The sequence below is a fragment of the Portunus trituberculatus genome, chromosome 3 (assembly GCF_017591435.1).
Source record: "Portunus trituberculatus isolate SZX2019 chromosome 3, ASM1759143v1, whole genome shotgun sequence".
Taxonomy (NCBI): domain Eukaryota; kingdom Metazoa; phylum Arthropoda; class Malacostraca; order Decapoda; family Portunidae; genus Portunus; species Portunus trituberculatus.
Window position 1 is genome coordinate 7,747,656 of NC_059257.1, and position 12,435 is coordinate 7,760,090.

At 39.7% G+C, this 12,435-nt stretch overlaps 1 protein-coding gene across 2 annotated transcripts; it reads left to right on the plus strand.

The window, feature by feature from the left end:
* The first annotated feature begins 1,164 nt into the window (after positions 1-1,164).
* Positions 1,165-9,415, plus strand: LOC123509581. 2 transcript variants are annotated; one of them, XM_045263968.1, is made up of 7 exons: positions 1,165-1,448; positions 2,974-3,188; positions 3,952-4,093; positions 4,956-5,098; positions 6,349-6,426; positions 8,768-8,897; positions 9,227-9,415. In XM_045263968.1, exons 1-7 carry the CDS (start codon positions 1,412-1,414, stop codon positions 9,301-9,303), a joined length of 822 nt encoding a protein of 273 aa, XP_045119903.1. In that variant the 5' UTR covers positions 1,165-1,411; the 3' UTR covers positions 9,304-9,415. The 2 variants fall into 2 exon arrangements, with proteins under 2 accessions (XP_045119903.1, XP_045119913.1); XM_045263978.1 differs by having other exon boundaries at positions 4,959-5,098.
* Positions 9,416-12,435: the final 3,020 nt, after the last annotated feature.

Below are 12,435 nucleotides of genomic sequence, written 5' to 3' on the forward strand. Positions count from 1 at the left end.
TATAGAGATAGATTAAAGGAATTAAACATGTTTTCATTTGAGAGGAGATGTATAAGAGGGGATATTTAAAATGTTCTCAGATACAAACTACATAGATGTGAGATCTTTCTTTACCTTAGAGGAGGGAAGTAGGACTACAAATCATGGCAGGAAGATTAGAAAGCAAGGCTGCAGGTTAGATATAAGAAAATATTTCTTTAGTCATAGGGTGGTAGACTTCTGGAATGCATTGCCAGAGACGGTTGTAAATAGCACTAGTTTGACAATGTTTAAAAACAGATTAGATAAGCACTTAAATTTATTAGATTTATAATTATGTATAGCGCTGCATGATAGTTTTTATAAGAAATTTACTATAGTTAAACAAGACATGATCCCCATGTATGGGGACCACAAATTGTAGAGGATTTCGCTGCAGGACTTACCCTGTTAATGGGCCAAATATTTAGAATTAGTATATAATGTATTGTGTACTTGTAAGTGTAACTTTAAGTACTGATGACGAGGTCGCTGTGCGACTGATACAGGATAACCTAGATGGGCCCTGGTGGCCCTTTGCTATCCTATTATTTATGTTATGTTATGTTATGTTATGTAGGAAAGATAAGTTACAAAGCTGCAGCATATCTTGCACTTCCTGTTCGTCTGCCATCTTTATTGTTGTCATCTGTCAGCTGGTGACTGGTCACGTGATCGAAGGTCTAGCAGGCCCGTTTTCCATTGTCCCAGGTTTTGCTTAAGCCTGCCTTAAGGCGAGGTCTAGCCGTAGGGGCATTAAAAAACGCAGGTAGTGCTGGTGGCAGTAGCAGTAGTAGTAGTAGTAGTAGTAGTAGTAGTAGTAGTAGTAGTAGAAAGATACTCGTATTCTGTAAAAGTAGTTCATTTATTCACAGTTTGAAAGAAGTAAATCACTCGTGTTTCCCTCTCTCTCTCTCTCTCTCTCTCTCTCTCTCTCTCTCTCTCTCTCTCTCTCTGGCAGTACAGCACAGAGCCATTTCCAGCCTCCCTCGCAGCTTCCTCATAACATCAGTGTCTCTCCAGACGTGAGAGGGGGAGGTAGCTTCCGTTCTGTCCTCCTGTCCTGACACGCGACCCGCTTTCTCACACACTCTCTCTCTCTCTCTCTCTCTCTCTCTCTCTAATCCTTACTAAAATTACAGGAAACTTATAGAAACTCTGGAAAAACAAATTAAACTAAACAAAAAAAGGAGTGAGACGTTTTGAAACACCATTTATCTTAGCGTGAAGTTGAAAAAAGTGTGTGTGTGCGTACGTACGTGTAAGGAAAAAAACGTACACATGAGACCTAGAAACGTACACATATCATAGGCGTGTACGGTTTTCTGGAGTTTGAAGTGTACATAGACTGCCAAACACACACACACACACACACACACACACACACACAGTCATGTTGGTGTACACATTAGTAATTCTCCTCTTCTCTTGTAAGTAATTGAGAAAAGTGTTACAATTAGCATTTAAGTAATTAGAGAGAGAGAGAGAGAGAGAGAGAGAGAGAGAGTGGAGCAATAAAACACGAGTCATTACTTGCTTCAAAATGTGAATGAATGAACCACTTTAGAGAATATGAATTTCTTCTTCTTCTTCTTCTTCTTCTTCTCCTCTCCTCCTCCTCCTCCTCCTCCTCCCTCCTCCTCTTCGTTCATTCATACCTTCTCTCCTTTTCTCCTCAGATTAAGTCAGTGATTCAGTAGATGGGAGGAGGAGGAGGAGGAGGAGGAGGAGGAGGAGGAGGAGGAGGAGGAGGAGGAGGAGGAGGAGAAGGAGGAGGAGGAGTGGAATGGAGGAGTAGAAGAGGAGAGAAGAAATTATATCTTAAATTTCTTCCTCCTCCTCCTCCTTCTCCTCCTCCTCCTCCTCCTCCTCCTCCTCCTCCTCCTCCTCCTCCTCCTCCTCCTCCTCCTCCTCCTCCTCCTCCTCCTTTTCTCTTCCTTCTCTTCATTATTACCATCGTCATCAACATATTTTTATTTGGCATAAATAGATTTCAATTCTGAACTTAAAAATAAATAAAACAATGCAGAGAGAGAGAGAGAGAGAGAGAGAGAGAGAGAGACCTTTGCCCTCATATTTACCAGACATCCTCCTGCTCCCCCCCCCCTAGTAGTAATCTCTATTTTAAACAAACTCGCCTCGCCTCCCTTTATTTCCCTTGTAATTTCCTGGAAAAGTTTAATTAAGTCAAGTTTTGGGCCCAAGTTACCAAGCCCCGAGAGAGAGAGAGAGAGAGAGAGAGAGAATCACAAAGAACTAAGACAAAAGTACTAAGGAAATACATGTCTCTCTCTCTCTCTCTCTCTCTCTCTCTCTCTCTCTCTCTCTCTCTCTCTCTCTCTCTCTCTCTCTCTCAACTCCTTATTTCCCATCTATTTCTCACCCATTCTTTATATTTCCCAACTTTTTATCTTCATTTCTTAAACATCTCCTTTATTTCTTAAGTCTATCCTAAGTACACTCCGTTTTCTTTCAATTAATAGGCACCCAATTCATTTTTTTTTCTTCCTATCTCTTCATCTTATCTATTTCCTATATTTCTTTCGTATTTCTTGTATATATCGTTTATTTCTTAAGTCTACCCTAAGTACATACCATTTTCTTTCAATTATTAGGCACCCAATTGTCTCACCCATTTTCTACGTTCCCTATCTGTTTTCTATATTTCTCTTGTATTTATTATGATTTCTTAAGTGTTCCCCTTTATTTTTTAAGTCTACCCTAAGTATACTCCATTTTCTTTCAATTACTAGCCTTACAATACAGTTTTACCCCTTCGTCACCCACTACAGGAGCGAGGGACTTGGGACACGTGGAGATGCCGCTTTTTGCCTCTGTAGGGAGAGAAAGCACCCTTAATATGCACCTTGAGCCCCCTCTATTTAAGTCTACCCTAAGCACACTCCATTTTCTTTCAATTACTAGACTTACAATACAGTTTTACCCCTTCGTCAGCCACTACAGGAGCGAGGAACTTACTGGGACGCGTGGAGGTGCCGCAGTTTGCCTTTGAGGGGGAGAAAGCGACTCTAAGATGCACGTTCAATCTGCGAGCCACGCGTCTGTACTCCCTCAAATGGTACCACAACAACACAGAGTTCTATAGATACGTGCCCACTGAGAGGAAGAGGCATTTCACACTCCAGTCCTCCTCTGTGTTCTCTGTAACGGTAGGATGTCATTGAGTGTATCTGGGTGGAGGTTCTTGGTGTTTTGGTGGTGTGGTTGTAGTGTGTGATTTGTCTGCGTGTGTGTGTGTGTGTGTTTGTCTATTTTTTGTCACGATATTTACTGGGTGTAGTTGAATGGAAATTGTTGGTGTTTTAGTGTTGTGGTGTGGTGTGGTGTGGTATAGTGGTATAAGATGTCTATTTGGGTTTGATTGCACTGTATTCTCTGTCACGGTATGATGTGACTGGGTGTAGTAACGCAGAGGTTGGTGGTGTTGTTGGTGTTGTGGTTGTGGTTGTAACGTGTGGTGTGGTGTGTCTGTGTATGTTTGTGGTAAGGTGGTGTGTTTGTTTTATTTTGTTTTGTTTCATTTTATTTATGTTTTGAGGCACCTAACCCCTGAACGTCCTTGTCTCTGTATTTAGTAGTAGTAGTAGTAGTAGTAGTAGTAGTAGTAGTAGTAGTAGTAGTAGTAGTAGTAGTAGTAGTAGTAGCAATAGCAGTAACATCAAGGTGAGGAGGAGGAGGAGAAGAGAGGCAAAAGAAGAGAAAAACAACAACAACAGAAGCAGTAATAACAACACAACAACACTAACACACAAACAACTAACTCACACAACACACACACACACACACACACACACACACACACACACACACACACACACACATCAACCAACAAACCTCCAAAACACACAAAAAAGTCAAATTTAATACACAAAACTTCAAAATACAAGAGTGAAATAGAGTCTCGCATTTCAGGAGGTGTTCCGAAGCGAGAGAGAGGTAGTGGTGTCCTTGGGGAAGCTACGAAGAGGCTCCTCAGGGCACTATAGATGTGAATTAATAGCAGAACACCCTTCCTTTCGTACAGAAGCAGCGGGGGCCTTCATGACTGTGCTTGGTGAGTCTATAGAGGAGAAAAAGAAAGAAAAGTGATAGTGTTTGAGAGAAGAGGAGGAGGAAGAAGGAATTAGAGATGAAAGAGTAAGGGCCTTTAGTCTTTAGTGGTGGACGAAAGAGAGATAAGTGATGATGTTTGAGAGAAGAGGAGGAGGAAGAAGATGGAATGAAAGAAAGGAAGGAGGCATGGAGGGATGATGATGTGGAATAGAAGAGAGAGTTTTGATAGTGTTTATGAGGAGGAAAGAGAGAGAGAAAGAGGAACTGGAGGAATGAAAGAGAGAGAGAGAGAGAGAGAGAGAGAGCATCCTAGCCATTATGCTTCAATATAAAACATGAAATTAATTTACCTTTTTTTATGAATTTCTCAATCATTTTCCTTCATCCAAATTAAATCCAATCACTGGACACACACACACACACACACACACACACACACACACACACACACACACACACACACACATTTCCTCATCATTACTTTCATCCTCACTTTCATTATTACCTCTCACCTTCCCCTCTTTCTTTTCCCCTTCCTTCATCCCCCTTCCTTCACTTCCCTCTTTTCACCCTTTTCTCACCCCTCTCCTTCACCATTTTCCTTCACCCTTCCTTCATCCTTTCTCCATCCCTCCTTCACCTCACCTTTCCTTTACCCTTCCTTCACCATTTCCTCACCCCTCCACTCCTCCTTCACCTGTCCTTCACCCCCTTATTTCACCGCCTTCCTTCACCTTTCTTTCATCTCCTTCCTTCACCCTTTTATCCTCTCTTCTTTTATCCCTCTCCTTTCCTCTCCTTTACCCATCCTTCATCCTCCTTCACTGCCTCCTCCTTCACCGCCTCCTTCACCCCTCCTGCAGCAGAGACCCTTGGCCCGCCCGTGTTGGTGGGGGGCCGCGAGATCTATGAACCAACAGAGGTGATCAAGGTGGGGTGTCAGGCCAGAGTGTCTTCCCAGCCCGCTCCGAGACCTTCCCTTCAGTGGCTCATTGAGGGAAGAAAGGTGGGTGGTGGTGGTGGTGGTGGTGGTGGTGGTGGTGGTCTATTTAGCAGAAGATTGGCGATTGATTGGGCATTTTTTTTTTTTTACTTTGTTGTTGTTCTTAGCCAGTTTTTCTCTCACACTTAAACTGAAAAAGGAAAAAAAATTGTGGGTAGAGAAAGAGGTGGTGGTGGTGGTGGTGGTGGTTCTTTATGGTGACTAACGAGTGAGTGAGCCTTTTTTCTATCTTTTGTTGCCCTTGGCCAGTTTTTCCCTCTTACATAAAAAAAGAAAGGTGTGGGAATAGAAACAGGGAGAGAACTTGTCAAACAATCACTATATAAAAAAAAAAATTAAATTCTCTAATAATTTTTCACTAGAACCTTTCCATTTATCACTACAATTAATGAGAACACTCTTGAAAAGCTAAAAATTTTCACTAGAGACCACTGAATAATAATGAAAAAATATTGAAAACCCCAATAACTTCCACTGAAACCTTTCCAATTGTCACCAGAATAATGAAAACACTCTTGAAAAGCTTAGAATTTTCATTAGAGACCAATTAATTGTGAAAAAATATTGAAAACCCCAAAAATTTTCACTAGAAACCATTGAATTATGAAACAAGTATTGAAAACCCCAATAACTTCCACTAAAACCTTTCCAATTCTCACCAGAAGAAGAAGAACACTCCTAAAAACCTTATAACTTTCACTAGAGACCATTGACTTACCACCAGAACAATTAAAATCAACCTCATAAACCCCAGTAACTTACAGAACCTACGATAGATGAGAATAGTTACCCCCGTATTCAAAACATGCTCTGCTCTCTCAGTACGACAAATTTCCAAGAGCACACAGACAACAAGTCAGATTTAAAGACAGTTTCCGCTTTTATTAAACTAGAAATCTTGCCAATATACCACCAGAAACATAAAATACTCTTCAAAACGCCTTCCCCTCTCACTGTGACATTTTTCCAAGGCCACAGAGACAATTAGACAGGTGTTCAAGGCAGTTTTTCATTTTAATAAACGAGAAAACTTGCCTATCTATCACCAGATATATAAAAATACCTTTAAAAACACAAGTACCTTCAACTGGAGCCTTTGGAAAGCAGTGATGATGAGAGAGAAAAGCGTTTCAGAATATAGACCTTAGAATCACAAATACTAAAACAAATAACTATAGAAATTAATGCTAACTTATTTTTTCCACCACCACCATCACCACCACCAACAACAACAACAACGACAACAACACCAGGTGGATGACAGGTGGATACGCCCCTACGCCACGCCGCACGGACACCACGGCATCGCTCTCCACGTCCCTGGCCGCCTCGTGAGTCACGCTAAGTCACGCTAATTCACGTCAACTCACGCTAATTCACGCTAAATCACGGCTAATTCAGGCTAATTCATGCTAACTCACGCTTAAGTCACGCTTATTCACGCTTACTCACGCCAATTCAAGCTTATTCACGCTAATTTTTGTGGTATTTTTTCTTTTCTTTTTTTCTGGTAGGAGAGGGAAAAGTTTGGAGTATTTTCCTTGCTTTTTTTTTTTTTTTTTCTGGTTTATTAGTTTTTATGAATAGTTTTTCCTCTTAATGTCTCAAAACTTTTTCTTTTCTTTTCATTACTCATTATTGTTTTCCTTGTTTGAGTTCGTGTTTTTTCTTCTCATTTCTATTCGTTTTTTTTTTATTCATCTTTTCCCGAGTTTCTATCAGTTTCCTGCACTTTTTGTTAGTTTCCTTGTTTATTTCTTTGTTGAGTGTGTTTGTGCTGTGAGTTTGTTCAGGTGGCAGTACAAAGGTGGCCGGAGAGAGAGAGAGAGAGAGAGAGAGAGAGAGAGAGAGAATAGAGAGACCAGAGAGACAGAGAAGTAGAAAAACGATAAAGAAAATATAGACACCCAGAGAGAAAGAGAGAGAGAGAGAGAGAGAGAGAGATAACTTACATCCCACTAACACATAAAATCATCTGTTTATAAAATGAGAAAAAATGAGGAAAAAGTGAGAAAGAGGAGAGAAACTGACATAACAACATAAATAAAAGATGAGAGAGAGAGAGAGAGAGAGAGAGAGAGAGAGAGAGAGAGAGAGAGAGAGGTGTTCTTTTGTGGGTTTAATTTAATACTAATACCTGTTAATACTTGTTTTAATTAATGTCTTTTTTTTTATTATTACAAATTGTTGAGTGAATGTGTTGTATTAATCTACTCATGTATCTATCTGTCTACCTATTAGTATGAGTCATCTATCTACCTTTGTATCTATTCATTCATCTATCTCTATCTATCTATCTAATTTCCTTCTTTATTTACCTATCTTATGTATCTATCTGTTGAAAATCTATTATTATGAGTAACCTCCCTATTTTTATATTTATTCATTCATGTATTCCTCTATTTATTTATCTAATTCCTTCTCTACCTATCTATCTATTTAAAATTCAGATATTGTTATGAGTCACCTACTTATTTTTTTTATCTATCTATTCATCTATCTCTCTATTTATCCATCTAATTCCCTCTCTCTCTATCTATCTATGTATTTCTACGTGTTTGTATTCCTTTCTAAACATATCCTACTTTACTTCACCCTTCCCTTACGCCCTTCCATGCCTACATCCACCCGCTTCTGTTTACCTCCCCATAACTCACCTGTCTGTCATGCTAATTAGATTCAGGAAGGTAAAGGCGAAAGGTAGAATTTGAATCGAGTATTGTAGCAGCAGTGTTCAGTTTCTGCTAGTTTCTATCATGTTCTTGTCTCTAGTCTCTCAACGTGACTAGTTTGCAAAGGTTCCCAAGACTGTTTCTCCTGGTTATATTGTAGAAAAATCGTGTTATTTTGTCACTGGAACCATAAAAGCACCATTGAAAACGTTTTGCTGTCCCATCACTGCTATTTCCAAAGGCTAATCGTCTCTGTGGCCTTTGAATATAGTCGGGGTGAAGTGACGCGGGTTTTTAAGGATGTTTTTTATGGTTTAAGTGACAAATTAATAAGACTTCTACTCTACAAACAAGGGAAATAGTCTTGAGAACTCACTTAGTAATCTTTGTGGGATTTAGATGTAGACATGGCTGTGACAAGTGGTTTTTACGATTCTAGTGACAGATTAACATGATTTTCTACACAATTGACATGGGAAAAAGTCTTGAGAACCTGGCTATTCATTTATGTGGGATTTAGAAATAGAAATAGTGAAGTGACAAGGGGTTCTTACGGTTCTAGTGACAGATTAACATGATTTTCTACACAATTGACATGGGAAAAGTCTTGAGATGTGTGTGGGCTTTAGAAAATAATGATAAGAGCAAAATGTTTAAGAATATGAGAGAGTGAATCAAGCAACATAAACAAGAAAAGATAAACAGGTATGAAGAAAAATAAGCAAAATACGAAGGCAAACAAATCTAAAGGAAGGCAAACAATGTGAATAATAAAAGTAAATAATGCAAACAAGAAAAGGCAAACAAAATCAACAAAGGTAAAAAGGCAAACAAAAAAAAGGTAAACAAAACAAAACACAAGACAGGTAAACAAAACAAACAAAAAATTAACAAAAAATAAGTAAACAAAATATGAAAAAAGGTAAACAAGACTAAAAAAAAAATTATAAACAAAACAACGACAAACAAAACGACCTCTTCTAATCACTCCCTTGAACAGGTGGCGGAGGAGGGAGGCACCATGCGAGCAGAGTGCCAGGCTACTCTTGGCACCCACCGACACAGTGCCTACAAGGTGCTCCGAGTGAGGGTCAGACTCATCTCCTACCTGGATGATTACTACTCCACAGGTAAGCTTACGTGGTGGTAGTAGTAGTAGTAGTAGTAGTAGTAGTAGTAGTAGTAGTAGTAGTAGTAGTATAATGAAAATGTATTGACAGACAGACAGACAGACAGACAGACAGACAGACAGAATAGAGACATGCTAAGGAATGGAGAAGGAAAAACGGTAAATAGAGAAAAAATGGAAGAAGGAAGAGGAATAAAAGAAGGAGGAAGAGGAGGAGGAAAAGGAAGAAGAGAAATGAGAGGAAGAGGAGGAAGGACAATGCACGCTAAAAATAATGTCACACACACACACACACACACACACACGTATTTTTCAACTTTTTCCTTGCAGGCACCACTGTTCATACGTCTGGCAGCCTCGTCACCACTACTGTTGCTGCTGCAGTTGTCGTACTGAAGTTTCCTTAGGCGAAGAGGGAAGAGGAAGAGGAAAAGAAGGAAGAGGAAGAGGAGGAAGAAAAGAAGGAAGGAGAAGGTAAAGAAGAAGAAATAACAAGAGTAATAAAAATAACAACATAGAAGAAAATGAAAAAAAAACAATAAACAGCAGAAATAGCAGCAACAAAGAAGAAGAAGAAGAAGAAGAAGAAGAAGAAGAAGAAGAAGAAGAAGAAGAAGAGAATTATGCAAACATTTTTATAAACTAGAAATAGAATAACTAGAAAAATATTAAGACATGTTAGCTAAGTAGATATTTCCAGACGAGAGAGAGAGAGAGAGAGAGAGAGAGAGAGAGAGAGAGAGAGAGAGCGAGAGATTTAATTTAATTAGAGAGGGGGGAGAAAATTATACAAATGTGGCATTCGCAGCTTCCTCTAATTCTCTCTCTCTCTCTCTCTCTCTCTCTCTCTCTCTCTCTCTCTCTCTCAACGAAATACAACAGGCAATAAAGCAAGACAAAGAAATGAAAGAAGAGTGAATAAGGAAGGAAGGAAGGATGAAAGAAAAGAAAGAAAACAAGGAAGGAAGGAAAAAATGAATGAAAAGATGAGACAAAAATGAATGAAAGGAAGAAAACAAGAAAATAAAGGAAGAAAGGAAGAATAAGATGAAACTGACAAAACAAAATAAGAACATGAAAGAAAACTAAATCACTCAAAAAGAAGGAAGGAAGGAAGGAAGGAAGGAAGGCGAGCAGAGGATGGTGGTGTCAGGCAGGGGAGGTGAGGGAGAGGGAGGGGTCAGGCAGGGAGGTCAGGCAGGCAGGCAGGCAGACAGTCAGACAGCTCAGCACAACACTGTATCACTGGCTCCTAAAAACACTCATAAAGTTCGAAGGTCAAAAGACAAACAGAAATATTGCACGGCTGGGCTTTCTGAGTTAAGACGAGAGAGAGAGAAAGAGAGAGAAAGAGAACAAAGAAAATGAGATAGGAAAGACGGGAGCATGTACTGACTCTCTCTCTCTCTCTCTCTCTCTGTGACCCACACCCCGAAGGAAAACACAGATAACGCCTATTTATTCATTATTTTCCACTCTACACTCCTTCATTACTCACAAAACTACGTCAATAAATACAGTGAATAACTCTTCTATTTATCTACCCCCCCTCCTGCAATCTACCTTGCTAATTAACGTTTTTTACAGGTGAGAAAAGGTTCAGGTGCAGTACGACACTTTTTCCAGTCTCCAGGTTGGTTGGTACGATAATTGTTGTTTTGGTACGGTATTTTGTTGGCTTTTTGGAGTGACGTGTTTGTTTAGGTAAGTGAGGTTTTTTGGTCGTGTGTGTGTGTGTGTGTGTGTGTGTGTGTGTGTGTGTGTGTTATCTTATTTTGTTGTTTTTAATTAATTATTTAGTTAGTTTTATTTATTTATTTATCTATTTTTTGTTTGTTTATGATAGTTGATGTTAAGAGCATGATTTCACCACCAGATGTATGACTTTCCTATAAACTTCAACTGAGGATGGCTTCTCTCTCTCTCTCTCTCTCTCTCTCTCTCTCTCTCTCTCTCTCTCTCTCTCTCTCATATGATTGCCATGAATTGCATATGTTCTCGAGTGAAACTTTACTGCACAAGCGACACGAGAAACTGATGGACATGATTTCATATTGTACCAGACACGCACACACACACACACTCTCTCTCTCTCTCTCTCTCTCTCTCTCTCTCTCTCTCTCTCTCTCTCTCTCTGTTTATGTGGGTGTTGGGTCTTCATACATACATACATACACACTTTTATTTATCTTTTTTATTCTTTTTTTTATCTTTCTTCCTTCTCTTTACTTTTCTTCTTTTCTCTCTCTCTCTCTCTCTCTCTCTCTCTCTCTCTCTCTCTCTCTCTCTCTCTCTCTCTCTCTATTTTTCATCTTCTTTCTCTTCTTACTTGTTTCCTCCTCTTGCTTCTCTCCTCCTCTTCTTCTCCTCCTCCTCCTCCTCCTCCTCCTCCTCCTCCTCCTCCTCCTCTATGAATCCTTAGAAAAAACTCAATAATAGTTCTGCTCCTCTCCCTCCTCCTCCTCCTCCTACTGCTACTACTACTACTACTACTACTACTACTACTACTACTACTATCTTCCAGTCTTTGTTAAGTTATTTTCGGCAACATTTCCAACCATTTTTCAACATTTTACACACCTGAAGAAAGAAGTGTGTGTGTGTGTGTGTGTGTGTGTGTGTGTTTGGAGCGGCGACCTGGCGTTATGATGACAAGACACTGACCCACAAAGCCATCCCTCTCTCTCCCTTCCCTCCATTCCTCCCTCTCCCTTCCCTCCATTCCTTCCCTCCTTCCCCCTCTTTCTCTCCCTCCCTTCCCCCTTTCTCTCCATTCCTTTCAGTAATTACATGGCAGTTTCTCTCCAAATGATTCTTCCTCTGTCATGATGGAGAGAAAGAGAGGTCACGTCTTCTCTCCCTCCTTCCCTCCTTCCTTCTCTCCTCTTTTGTCTTCCCCTCGTAGATGTCAATGTGTCTTCCTCCTCCTCCTCCTCCTTCTTCCTTCCTTCCTTCTTCTCTCCAGACTAAGATAGATGTCTTCCTTTTTTCTTCCCCTACTTTCTCCACGTGAAGGAAAAGACTTCTACATTCCTTCCCTTTTCTCTCCAGCTTTTCTCTTCCATATTCTCCCCTTTCTTCCTCACTTTCCTATCTTTTTCTTTTCGCTATCTTTTTCCTATCTTTTTTCTCTTCTCCTTTCTCTCTTGTCTTCTTTATTTTCTTTATTTATCTTTCTATCTTTCGCTTCCCATTTATTCGTCCTTTCATTTCTTTTCCTCATTTCCTTTCTCCTCTTTTCTATTTCTATCTTCTTTTCCTTCCCTTTTTCCTTCTCCTTTTCTTCTTTATTTTCTTTATTCATCTTTCCATCTTTCTTTTCCCATTCATTCGTTCCTTCATTTCTTTTCCTCCTTTCCTTTCTCTTTTCTCTCTTTCATCTGCTTTTCCTTCCTTTTTTTTCCTTCTCCTTTCTCTCTTGTCTTCTTTATCTTCTATCTTTCGTTTCCCATTCATTTATTCCTCGTTTTCTTCATCCCTCTTCTTTTCCTTCCCTCTTTTATTCACGTTTCTATTCTCTTCTTCTATTTGTATATTTA